At 43.7% G+C, this 13,375-nt stretch overlaps 1 protein-coding gene across 1 annotated transcript in view; it reads left to right on the forward strand.

The window, feature by feature from the left end:
* tmtc1 (transmembrane O-mannosyltransferase targeting cadherins 1) overlaps positions 1 to 13,375 on the forward strand; it is a 270,267-nt gene that overhangs the window by 178,093 nt on the left and 78,799 nt on the right. Inside the window, exon 8 of the mRNA XM_083662385.1 lies at positions 9,208 to 9,329. Within this exon, the coding sequence (XP_083518511.1) occupies positions 9,208 to 9,329 (122 nt within the window). The remainder of the gene's footprint in view (positions 1 to 9,207; positions 9,330 to 13,375) is intronic.

The following is a 13,375-nucleotide window of genomic DNA, read 5'->3' on the forward strand; positions in this document are numbered from 1 at the left end:
TGTAAATCATTCCCAACCTTTTTCATACTAAGGAGCCCTAATTTAGTTCACATTGGGGCAATGGACCCCCATATGATGATATTTGGTCTCTCAGATGCAAATGCATATTTTTTTTTATGTAGCCTAGATATGATTTTGTCCAGAATTCCATATTATTAGGTTGAGAGATAACAGAGAATACTGGAATCCTCTGAAGGACCACTGGTGGTCCCCGGACCCCACATTGAAAACCACTCAACCACTTCGATTGTGCAGAGAGAAGAGAGAGAGGAGGACTCTTCTGTGCCCCTTTTTCACTTATGCACCTGTGGCCCCTCCATGTCTCTGGATAGCAGCAGGCAGCAGCAGCTTTAAACAGAAGAGTGCTTTGTCAATGAGTTCGCCTTATATGAATCAGCAGAAATGTTTCAAAATGGCTCCAGACTACATAAACTAAACTAAAGCAGCCTACAGCCTTTTAAAATGTATTTTCCTGGTTCACTTTTGATGGGGAGGAGAAGGCAGGTGAAGTGACACTCACCTCCGACGTAGGCTACTCAGCTGCTGCAGCTGCACTGACGCTCTGCCCCTGTCTGTGACAAGCGGCTTGTCGTATGCAGCGGTTTGCGCAAACAGATGCGGGATTCCCGCAATCCTGCGCCCAATTTCAGGCACTGATTGCGCAGAAAAGGAGGGGGCGCCTGGGCGCACACCAGGGATTTTTGTTTGTGTTTGTTTGTTGTTGTTTTGTGAGGGCTACAGAGCGCCCTAGCCGAACTGGCGCCCAAGGCAGGAGGCTGTTTCACCTGTAGGGGCCTTCATTTCTTGGTTTTTCCCATAGGTGTTTTCAAATCAAGCAGCATGCCGTTTTGTCACATATCTGGGGGGTAAGTCCCCTTTAATTATCTCTTCATTCACAGTATTAGCCAGCAAATGATATTGTGTGTACTGTAGTAGTACTTTATTTGGCACATAGCAGTCAGTAGACTGAATTAATGACCAATTTACAAGTTAAAATGTACTGTAGATCTCACAAGCATATTGTACTCCTTTCTGTCTACTTCTGTCTGATATTTGGAGCTGTTACTCCAGAAATTGTCCGTTATTTACTTGGGAATGTCTCTCACTCATATAGTTGTGAACAGTATTTTTACTGTTGGCTTGCCTTCCATAGCAACAGTAACCAAGGGGGGCAGGACTTAGTGAAGGGTGAATTCTGTGGTGGTTGTGATCATTAGGCTGATTGAGTGCACCTGGGCCGGGAGTACTGTTTGGGCTTTAAACGACCGCAACCAACATGCTTCTGCAAGATAGGAGTAGTTTCTCAATGTTACGGTTCCTTCCTTGGCAGCTAGGACGGGTCCTTCCTAGTCACGTCCTACAGAGGGCAGGCAAGAGTCCTTTCTCACATTCCAAGAGCAAACATTTTGGAACAGGCTAGCAAGTCTGAGTAATTGCCTCATGGTCCCAATGTCACTTCTGCGCGAAAACGCAACAAAGGAAGTTGACTAGTTAGCTAGCAGGCCAGCTAACAAACTTGGCCATGACAGCTCAGTTAGCCCAACGTTACTGAAGTTTCTAGCCTATTTGTAAACAATTTGGCATTAAAACGTTTGCTGGTACACTAAAGTGATAACAATTAATTTACAATGCTTGCCATTTTTAAAAGACCTGGCAATTCGTGCACAAAGGATTGTGGGTACTTTACGTGCGCTGAGGATGCACATTGCATCCTCGAAATGTCCTCTCTGCTGAGGATGCAGTCCTTTGTAGAAATCGAAGATTGGAGTACTTCAGCGGCCTCCGATGGCGTAGTATCCTTGAAATGCAGCCGTTTGAGGATCCTTCCTTGGCATTGAGAAACAGCTACAGTGCGGGGAGCATGTGGGAGGCTCATCACAGGAAGGGAGAAACTTAATAAAAAAGGAAAAGAGAAATAAGCAGATGAATGGAGAAAGGAATTAATGAATAGAGAAACTAATAAAGACGAACAGAGAAACAAAGTAATGAAAAGACAAACTAACAGATGAAACTAATAGACGGAAAGGGAATCAAGTAGATGAGCAAATATAAACAAATTAATCAACAGAGAAGCGTCTTGATGAAAAGAGAAACTAAGAGATGAGCGGAGGAACCCAGAAAAACAGATCGACAAAATGGATGAAGTGAAACTAACTCGTGAGCAGAAAATAATAGATGGACAGACAGAGGAGCTGGACAGGTGCCAGGAAAGATGAGGCATGTGAGAGCTTGTCAAATGTGCTTGTCATCGATTTAGACAGCAGAAATGATGTCACATCATTTCTGGAGTGGGCTGTCGGGACTCCCAGCAGAGGATGGTTTAGTTAGATATCGATTTCATGTTCTCATAATTATATTTACAACCATAACGAACCGCGATGTGACCGAAAAAGTGACATTTACAGAGCGTAAGCAGCTTGCCCCGTATGCTCTCGTTAAAGCCTGTTTGAGGATGATACTACGAGCTCAAAATCTTCCGTGGGCATCCGAATGAAGCCAAACATATTTCGGTGAGTAAAACATCATATTTTAAGCTGGAAATGAGGACCGTGGTGTAAAAAACCGAAATTCTCCTTTAACTTCTTAATCTTCTCATCGTATATACCGTAAATTCCGGACTATAAGCCGCGGCTTTTTTCCCGTTTTTTGGGCTTTTTTGGCCCCTGCGGCTTATATAACGGTGCGGCTTATCTATGGATTTTTTCAAAAAAAAAAAAAAAAAATCTCTCTTTTTTAGCACTCTTTCTAACTATAAATCCACTTGTTTTAATTTCCTCTCTTGCCCTCTTTTAACAACATAACATAACATAACATAACACAACACAGGTAAGCAGAAAGAAAAAGACGAAGCAATCACCGCCATGAATGAGGAAATGACTCACCTGCTGGAGGCTGGAGATACACGGCTTGGGCTAAACTTTTACTCCGTGAAACACTATCGATTAAGTCCGACATCGCTCAGAGGTTTGAGCAGCTTGAAAACAAGTTTGAAAACGTGCAGAAGTCCATCCACTCACTCACTAAAGAAAAGAAGGCAACCGTGAACAGAGTTTCTAATGCGGAAAAGCGCATCAGCGCACTGGAGGACAAAAACAACACAGTGAGTCCGAAAGTGGATAAAATGCAAAAACAAATCGAAACCCTGCACACGCAGGTTGATGACTTAATCAGCAGGAGTAAAAGAAATAACATTCGCCTGATCAATGTAAAAGAGGGAGCTGAGATTGGTGACATGGACGCTTTCGTGGCAAAATCCTGTGTTACATCCTGGACCTGAAGGAAGGCGAGAAACCACCAGAGGTGGACAGGGCACACCGGGCGCCTCGGCCACGTCCAGACCCTGGCCTGCCACCGAGGGCCATCTTCATCTGCCTACTCCGCTGGCCCGACCGTCAACTCATCCTCCAGGCTGCGGGGAAGAAGCCCCTCACCTGGGAGGGTACGCGCTTTTTCGTCCGGCAGGACCTCTCCGCGTTGGTGCAACAGAAACGCGCAACATACAACAGCATCATCGAAAAGGTTAAAGTCAATGGATATCGCTTTGGCGTACTGTACCCAGCGAGACTCGTCATAACCATTGATGGACAGCGGCGGAACAAGAGCTCAAAGTGAAACTGCCGAATATCTTTTGAGTTGGACTGGTCAATAGTACTGTGAGTAACTAAAATAAAAAAATAAAAAACGGAATTCTCTCTTCTTTAGCACTCTTTCTAACTATAAATCCACTTCTGTTTTAATTTCCTCTCTTGCCCTCTTTTCACCACACCGCGGACACTGTGTGCACTGTAAAAAAAAAAAAAAAATACCATTAAAACACCCGCGGCTTATAGTCCGGTGCGGCTTATATAAGAAAAAAATAGTCAACTTTGAAGGTGCGGCTTATACACCGGTGCGCCTTATAGTCCGGAATTTACGGTACTGTACATATACCTACCTGGTTAATACCTAGCTCCAGATTCTCTAAGAAAGTGTAGTGACGGCAATTTTTTTTGATTTTTTTTGGGGACCTCATTTGTTTGAGCTAAGACTGCAGATTTTTTGTTTTATTTATCCACTGAAACATTTATGCAAATCAAATCGTGGCACAAACCAAATCATGAAAAGAACACAAACAAAAGCATGAAAAGAACACAATCAAAACTATCTTATGTGATAATACCTGCATCTTGCAGCAGTGATAGAAGTCTTTCTCAACTGACAAACCTTTTACACAAAGTCTTTGTTCCACCTTTCAAAGGATCTTATTTATGCTACTTGCCTACATGTAACTGTTATGTCGGCAAATTAATCAGATGTAGATGTAATTTGCATATGCATGACCGTGACAGGCACAAAGGCATTATTGTTTGATGACTCTGACGAGCACTATAACACTGCACACAGTTAGTAGCATGGCTTTCTGATTTTGTCATTTTAGTCACTGTTTGTACCAAAACAACTAGCATTATTGAAATAAAAGAACAGAAAATGTGAGATGTCATTGCTTTAAACTGAAGAAATAATACATGATTGTTTGCACAGATTTTGAGTGTGGGGAATGGGGATGCCCTTTTTATGTCATTGCTTTAAAATCACAGAGGGAGACAAGAAATTGTAGTTTTATTGCATCGTGACCAAGGCAGTCTCGCTAAGATCAGATTTGGCTGTAAGAGACATGTAGAGAGAGAGATTCTGACAGCATATCACTTTAGATGCGGTAGCCATCACAGAAGTCTTGCACTCAATTTCCCAAAGGACCTATTTGGAGAAACATCAGCCATCAGAAGGGTCTGTCATTCTCATTCAGTGTCTGTTTGTTCATCTGTCCATCATCTCTTTCCACAGCCATAACTGTGTTCATATTAGTAGTTTGTTCGAAGTTTTTTTGTCTGTGTGTGTGTGTGTGTGTGTGTCTGCACGCGTGCTTGTGTGTGTGTGTGTGTGTGTGTGTGTGTGTGTGTGTGTGTGTGTGTGCGCTTCTGTCTGTGTGTTCCTCTGGGTGATACGCAGTCTGTGATCATATCAGTGACTCTTAGTGTGTTTGGGTCTATTCTATATTTGGCCCATGATCTGTCTATGATGCTATCAGCAGCGCTCAGTTTATTTGTGGATGTTTATCTGTTTATAATGTGTGTGTATTACCAGTGTCAGATCCTATCAGTTATGACTGTAGGTCCATTACAGTGTTGGCATCAGTAGTGGCTCATAGACACTGCTGGGCTACTGACAGCAGAACAAGACTCTGATTGGCTCATAGACACTGCTGGGCCACTGACGCGTTATTTCGAATCGCACATAGGTTATGCAAAAACCACGCCCTGTGCCCGCCTACGCAGCAGTCAAGCGCCGGGATTGGCCAGGAGCAAGTCTTTTTTCTTTTTTCTTCTTTTGACAGCTGGAATCTCCCACAAATGCTCCCACACCACAAATCGCTGGGCTGCGTGCCCATTTCATGAACCAACTGAATTGCTCTTGATAGCGGACATTGAAATTAATTATTAGTGTATTAACGCCAATGAAAACGTAACACAAGCTTTTAACACACAATCGATTTTTAAACATTTATTTCAAAACATCATTGTAAAATTCAGGCCTTTAGCCAAAGCTTCAATAACAGAGCTCAGCTGACAGTTTAACCTGCAAATGAAAACTATAAAAAATATCAAATTAAAAATACAATAGGCTACAGCACATAGGCCTAGCCTCTCCCCCCCCCCCCCCCCCCCAGTCCAGCCTTTTGTTCCAGGCCAGTGAAGTCCCAACAATCTACAAAAACATGCAATAATATAAAATCATAGATACAAAGTTGAATCATACACAATAAATAAAACCAAACGTAAAGGGTTAGCCTTCCCAATGGCCAGCAGCATCTGTTATTCTGGCCTCATAATAAGCACTGAGGCGGGTGGTCAGAAAGTCAAATAACATTAAAATACATTGTATGCTTTGGTGCGATGTAGGATTTTGTCCTTCAATATCCTCATTGCAGCCTCGCTTGGTGTTGTTGCTTCTCACAGGAATGGTGTCCCTGTAACAGAGAGCCCAACATGAGCATGAGCGCCTGGCCAATCCCGGCGCTTGACTGCTGCGTAGGCGGGCACAGGGTGTGGTTTTTGCGTAACCTATGTGCAATTCGAAATAACGCGCCACTGACAGCAGAACAAGATTCTGATTGGCTCATAGACACTGCTGGCCAGTGACACTGACAGAAGAACAAGACTGATTGGGCTATATCTTCCGACAGGCGCTATCCCCTAATAGCGCTTGCGCACCAGTTTGCGCGTGCCTTAAGGCATGGGAAGATAGCAGTCCGTCTTGCGCCGTCCGCCAGGTGTTCTGCCGAGTTTTGCTCCCCCGCCCAGCAGCAAAAAAAAGCATCCCCACCTCACGGGAGCTTATAATTGTCTGGTAGACGTGACCTCCCTGATTGCTAAGTTAAAACAGCTCCGAAATATGTTGGGGATGCAATTCTCGGCCGGGATGCGAAAAGGTTCACGGCACGTGTCGCAAGTGCAAATTAGAGCCGTGCCAAAATCATCTGTGCCCCAAAATGCCTGCGCAAATGGGATTTGGGCGGTCTTAACTACCAGAATTATTCACAGGCGTGGCCAGGCAAGGCTGGGCATTACGTCAATCAAAACCAATCAAATTCCCGTCTCGCAATGGCTGTTTGCGCGAGGAATGCAATATGCTGTAATTCTCTCCATGCATAATAGAGTGTACTCACTCGTGCGAGGACAGAGGGAGCTTATTGACAGATCGTCTGTGGTGCCAACGACCCTTTGGGTTATGGAGGTAAATAGCCTATGTCCATTGTCCAACAAGTTTTCTCAATTAATTTCCCTCTTTGCGATGTGATAAAAGTTTCTCAGTGAATTATAGTTGATTGCCTCACTGAATTATCTGCTAATACCCAATTTTAGCAGCATAATTTGATGTCTAGGCTGTGCGTAATGACATCTCCAAAAGGAATTCTACTTTGCACTGCGCTGCGCTGCACAGAGATTACGGGTGCGCGAGGTATTTGCGCGTAAAAGGTCCTTTTCAAAGCTCTTAGCCCAAAGTAATTGCGCACTGCTGACGATAGGGTAATGCCATCTATCCCAGATTTTAGCGCTGAAACGCCTGCTTTGGCTTGTGGAAGCCAATGCCCAGTACAATTATCACAGGCATGCGCTTGTGTCCGCCCCCAATTTGCATTGCGCACGGCGTTAAACGACCGCAAACGCTAAATTAGCGCTTTTGGGAAGATAGAGCCCATTGACTCATAGACACATGGCCACTGACAGCAGAACAAGACTCTGATTGGCTCATAGACACTGCTGGGCACTGACAACAGAACAAGACTCTGATTGGTTTATAGACACTGCTGGGCACTGACAGCAGAACAAGACTCTGATTGGCTCATAGACACTGCTGGGCCACTGACAACAGAACAAGACTGATTGGTTTATAGACACTGCTGGGCACTGACAGTAGAACAAGACTCTGATTGGCTCATAGACACTGCTGGGCCACTGACAGCAGAACAAGAGTCTGATTGGCTCATAGACACTGCTGGCCACTGACACCAGAACAAGAGTCTGATTGGCTCGTAGACACTGCTGGGCACTGACAACAGAACACGACTCTGATTGGCTCATAGACACATGGCCACTGACAGCAGAACAAGACTCTGATTGCAGCAACACTAATCAAGCACTTGACAGTTTTCTATGGTCTCATTAACCGATCCACTGAAGCCAGCGTGCGGCTGCTGATTCGGCCAATCACAGCCCTGTTTGTTCAAATAAACACAACTATGGCGACAGCTGAGAAGACACAAGACTGTGGGCATTACTCAGTCCCTCCAGGATTTTGCGGAGTTTTTTTGTGATTATTGCGATCATAAATGCTTGATTTTGCGGCGGCTTTTCTCAAAATTTGCGATGCAATTTGCGACATTTTATGTGATTTTTTGCGGTAAAATTGCGGGGACTGGCAAAAATTGCGGAGTTGCGGAAAAATTGCGATTTAATTTTTTTATTTTTAATTAAAAATTTTCTTTTCCTCCCTTCATCGTTTCTCTTCTCCTTTCTTCCTCATCCTCAATAATGCTATTATCACTTTGCCTTTTCTCATTCTTAGTGCTTCATATTTTTCCTCTTATCCTTATTTCCTCTTCATGCCTTCCCTGTCCTCCTCATCCCTTGTTCCTTGTTAAATATTCAAACTACTAGACCTAAGCTAAATATGCCACCTGTGTGTGTGTGTGTGTGTGTGTGTGTGTGTGTGTGTGTGTGTGTGTGTGTGTGTGTGTGTGTGTGTGTGTGTGTGTGTGTGGGTCTCAAATGCTTCGCGCTAGCAAAGTGGCTGTCCAGTGACGATTTCCGTTTGTGTTCCTCCATGACAGTGTTGCACGGAGTGCAAAATAGTTTGCCTCCACTTTCATGCAAAACATTTGGTAATTGTTTTGCGGTTATTTTTGTTGGCAATTGTGAGGGGTTTGCCCTCATCGCAATGCGATGACGTGTTACATTACGTCCCATACTCTCGTCACTTCCTATTGTTGTCCCTCGTTCCCACAGCAACCAGGCAAGATGACAGCGCACACATATCTCAAACCCAGGTAAAGATGCGGCATTTTACTAACTTTTTGCAGCGAAATCGCTGGAATTTTGAAAAATTGCAAGCCCCCGCAAATATCGCGGAGTTTGGTTGAATTTGCATTAATTATTGCGATCGCAAAATCGCAATTTCCTGGAGGGACTGATTACTAAATAGGAACAGTTTAGATATGGGCTCTGTTAGAAAAAAGGGATTAACTGTAATTGCTAATTGGATCATTCAATTGCCTTAATTGCTTCACAATTGCATAGCCGCTTGTTAATATCTAAGGCAGATTGGACACGGCTGGCTGTGTGTGTGTGTGTGTGTGTGTGTGTGTGTGTGTGTGTGTGTGTGTGTGTGTGTGTGTGTGTGTGTATCCGTGTGTGTGTGTGTTGGCAGAGTCTGAATGGCAGATATTCAACATACATAATGAGTTTGCTTGTCAGCCATGCTGTTTGAAGCTGTTACACTCGGCGCCCTTTGACTTGGTTTATTGACAAATGTAATAAGAGGCTTTTTTGCTATGAATGTGCTCACTTCTCTCTCTCCCCTCTCTCTTTATCCCCCCGTCCCTCTCCCCTCCCCTCCCCATTCCCACACTCTCTCTCTCTCACCCCCCCCATTTCTCTCTCCCTACAGAAGCAGGAGAGCAGGGAGGTGTTGGTGGGGGTTCTGTTCCTGGTATTTCCCTTCATTCCTGCCAGTAACCTTTTCTTCAGGGTGGGCTTTGTGGTGGCTGAGAGGGTTCTGTACATGCCCAGGTGAGTGTGTGTGTGTGTGTGTGTGTGTGTGTGTGTGTGTGTGTGTGTGTGTGTGTGTGTGTGTGTGTGTGTGTGTGTGTGTGTGTGTGTGTGTGTGTGTGTGTGTGTGTGTGCCCGCCCACCCGGGTGTGTGTGTGCATTACATTACGTCATTTGGCAGACCGTTTTATCCAAAGCGACTTACAATATCACATTTAGTCAACAGTAGAGAAATCATCTTTGCAACACAATCTAAGACAGCTACAACCTTCAAAGGAATAGAGTAGCACCTGTAGAAAGTAGAGAAGGTTGTTGTTGTTTTTTATAGAAAGAGAGAGATGTTAGTTCAAGATGGGCCCAGGTGGAGCCTGAAAAGGTGTGTTTTTTCAATCACTCTGAAATGGCACATGAGCATTAAGCATTGGCATAGGCAGGGACTGATGAAACAAATTGTTCCAAATGTTAAACTGTTTATGAGCATTTTTCACAAGTCTGTGTGGAGTTGTGGCACGCGTATCCCCGGGTATGGGACTGTTTTTCTTGAATCCTCAAACTAACACTTTTTCCCCCCGTCCAATGCTGCAGTATTTTATCCAGCTTGCCTCTCATTGGCAGGACTTTGGAGTGGCTAAGCAACATTCACATAATGAATAATGATATTAACTTTCTTCATCATTTAAAGTCCTATTTTAAAAATATATTTATTCACTGGATTTAATGAGATGGCGAGCATTCACCTCCCCTGAGCTGTGGAGAGCAATTTGGCAGCACTGTGTGTGTGTGTGTGTGTGTGTGTGTGTGTGTGTGTGTGTGTGTGTGTGTGTGTGTGTGTGTGTGTGTGTGTGTGTGTGTGTGTGTGTTTTGTATGTGTATGCGTGCGTGCGTGCGTGTGATCAGGAAACAGTAGGTTGGCTATGTTGTTCTTCTCACTCCAGAGCCTCTCCACTCTCATTGCTGAAAGTCTTTGCTGGCCTACTTGCTTTTTCTGCTCCGTCACTCTCTGCCTTCCTTTCACTTCCTTCCTTTTCTCTCCATCCATCAATCTATCATTCCCTCATGCCAGCCTCTCTCTCACTTTCAATCTGTCTATCATTCCCTCATGCCAGCCTCTCTCTCACTTTCTATATGTTCCCTCAATCTTCTACTGGCGGTTATTTCCAAGGGCTTTTAATTTTACTTTATTTATTATTATTTTTTACCTTTATGTGTACTCGGAAACTCCATTGAGGACGAATCCGCATTTATAATGGTGCCGAGAGTAAAAGCAACAGATAAAATACATGAAAACAAAATCTAACAAAAAAACAAGGTTACAAGAGTGAAGTAAATAAAATTGGGTACAAAAAAGTAAAACTTACTTCTCTGCCATACAAAGAGGGATGAAATATAGAGTGTAAGTTTACCGGTTAAGGCTTTAAATATAAAAACAAATGTTGATCGTGCCTTTGAGAAAGGGAGGGCAGTCCAACATTAGACTATAAGGTGCAATGGTGAGTTGAGTATAGATCACCAGTAATAAAGCGGAGAGCAGAGTGATACACAACATCCACAGAGTAGAGTGTGGAGGAAGCAGCATATAAACTTTATCACCATAATCCAAGACTGATAAAAACATAGCCTCAACTACAGTGTTGGGGGTCGTTACTCAAAAAAGTAATATATTATACATTACACAGTACTTAAGTAAAAACGAATGCCTTACTTTACTTGATTACTCCCTGCAGAAAGAAATTTGTTACACTACTCGTTACATTACTTTTGCGTTACTCCACAACATCGCCTGAGATGCATTGTCACCTAATTGCCAGTTTACAATATAACATGAAACCTTACATATGCCCATATCTGCACACATCTCTATCCTAATAAGGAGGACCAATCCAAATAGGGTTGCCAAAGCTCCTGGATTGGCCAGGAGACTCCGGTAATAGCCTCCCGGGATGGAAAAATAATAATTCCCAGAGATTTAATAAGAATATAAGAATGTGTAGTGTGCGTCATAACATAAACACTACATATCAGAATATTTACCCACTGGCCAAAAGGGGGTGTGGTAATCACAAACGTAATCACAAACGTTAAAAATAAATCAACTGGGAGCAAGTCGAGCAGTGTGCGGACTCTATTTCTTTTTATATGTAATCACAAAAAGGCACCTAAATTCCAAACGGATTAATGTAACACCACGACACTTTGCAGAAAGGTTGGTCATGGGCCATAAATGGACTAAATGGTAAATGGACTGCATTTATATAGCGCTTTTATCCAAAGCGCTTTACAATGTGCCTACATTCACCCATTCACACACCGAGGGCGGCCAGCTGCCACGCAGGGTGCTGGCACAGCCATCGGGAGCAATTCGGGGTTCAGTGTCTTGCCCAAGGACACTTCGACATGCGGACTGGAGGAGCCGGGGATCGAACCACCGACCTTCTGATTAGTGGACGACCCGCTCTACCTCCTGAGCCACAGCCCCCCCGGCCATGGGCAAACTGATTAGCTTTACATGCCCACTAGCCAAAAGGGGGTGTGGCAATGGCATGGCGAATCACAAAAGGCGCTTACAGTAACTTCCACGTGGATTTACATAACACCACAAAACATTGTAGATAAGTAGTTCATGGACCAACTTAGAACAGATTAATTTTCCACACCCACTGGCCAAAAGAGGGTGTGGCAATGGGCGTGTCCAATCACAGAAAGGCAGGCACCTAACTTCCAAATGGATTCACGTAACACCAAAAAAACAGAAAGGCTGGTCATGGACCAAGGACGAACTGAGTAACTTTCCACATCCACTGGCCAAAAGGAGGCGTGGCAATGGGGGTTGCCAATCACAAAAAGGTGCCTCAGTTCCAAACGGATTGAAGTAACATCCTGTGGCCTCTAGTTGTCCATCTGTGCTTGTATGTTCTGTATAAGCGGGCCATGTTTTGTGTATGTCTTTGACTACTTGTACTGTTATCTGTTTGCATAATAAAGAAAAAAGAAAAGCAGACAGAACAATGCCAGGTGTGCTGCGCTGCCAAATTGATGCATTGTGTAAGTGTTGTTGTTGCTAGGCAGCCACAGAATCAGCGCCTTGAGATAACTCTTGTTAGGATTTGGCGCTATACAAATATAAAATTGATTGATTGAACATGATTGAATCTGCCGACAATCAGCTACATGCAGCAGCCAATCAACCGGCTGATGTTTATTGTGCTGGCTGGCCTAAACAACTAGAAGGCGAGGCCTATACCACGAAGTAAGATTAGTGGCTTAGCGAGGTAACTTCAGGTTTAACCCTGGGTTTGCCGTGCTACGACGCTAGTTCACTTCTTACCAAGATATATTTCCATAGCAACGTATGCTTCACAGTTAACCTGGTCCAGAGCAGGTTAAGTTGCAAGGATAAGATTAAACCTTAAAAGGCACCACACACGAACCAATGAGCTTCCTGGAAAAGGAGAGTCTTTTGTGACCGCCAAGACCCGTCTCCAAAGCAGACCATGTGTGCAACGGAGATGCTGAACTGCGGTGGTGAAATCAAGCAAGCTGAATAACTGCATTGAGACAATCTGCAAAAAAAAAATCTGTGATTATTATGTGCAGCAGTGTTGCCTTTGGGTTTTATTACATCTTTGAATTTTTCATATTTCCTTAAGATTATGGTTTGTCTTGTCCCTCCAGCATGAAGTATTCATTGTATTTGCTCCCAAGCACATTTGACCCTGCCGATTGCAGCTGAACGCTGCATGGAGAAATATCACTAAATCACCTGCGTAAAAAGTTTACCATAAATGTCTCCAAAGCGCACTAAGCTGCTCTGTGTGCAATGGAGCTGCTATTTTCTAAATAGCATTATTCCATCTAAATAGGCCTACGGATTTTGGAAATTTAGACTGAGTTTACAATTGTATTCGCAAAAAACACCTGCAGGTTTTATTGAGTATATTAATCTGCTGTAGGCACTTGGCAGAAACGGCAGCAGAAATCAAATGACTGATGTGAATAAAAGCGGTAACTTTAGACAGTCCTTCAGTAACAGACTCATATCCAACGCAGACTTTGATTCTGACATGCAG

Source organism: Poromitra crassiceps (genome assembly GCF_964638095.1).
Source record: "Poromitra crassiceps genome assembly, chromosome: 2".
Taxonomy (NCBI): Eukaryota; Metazoa; Chordata; class Actinopteri; order Beryciformes; family Melamphaidae; genus Poromitra; species Poromitra crassiceps.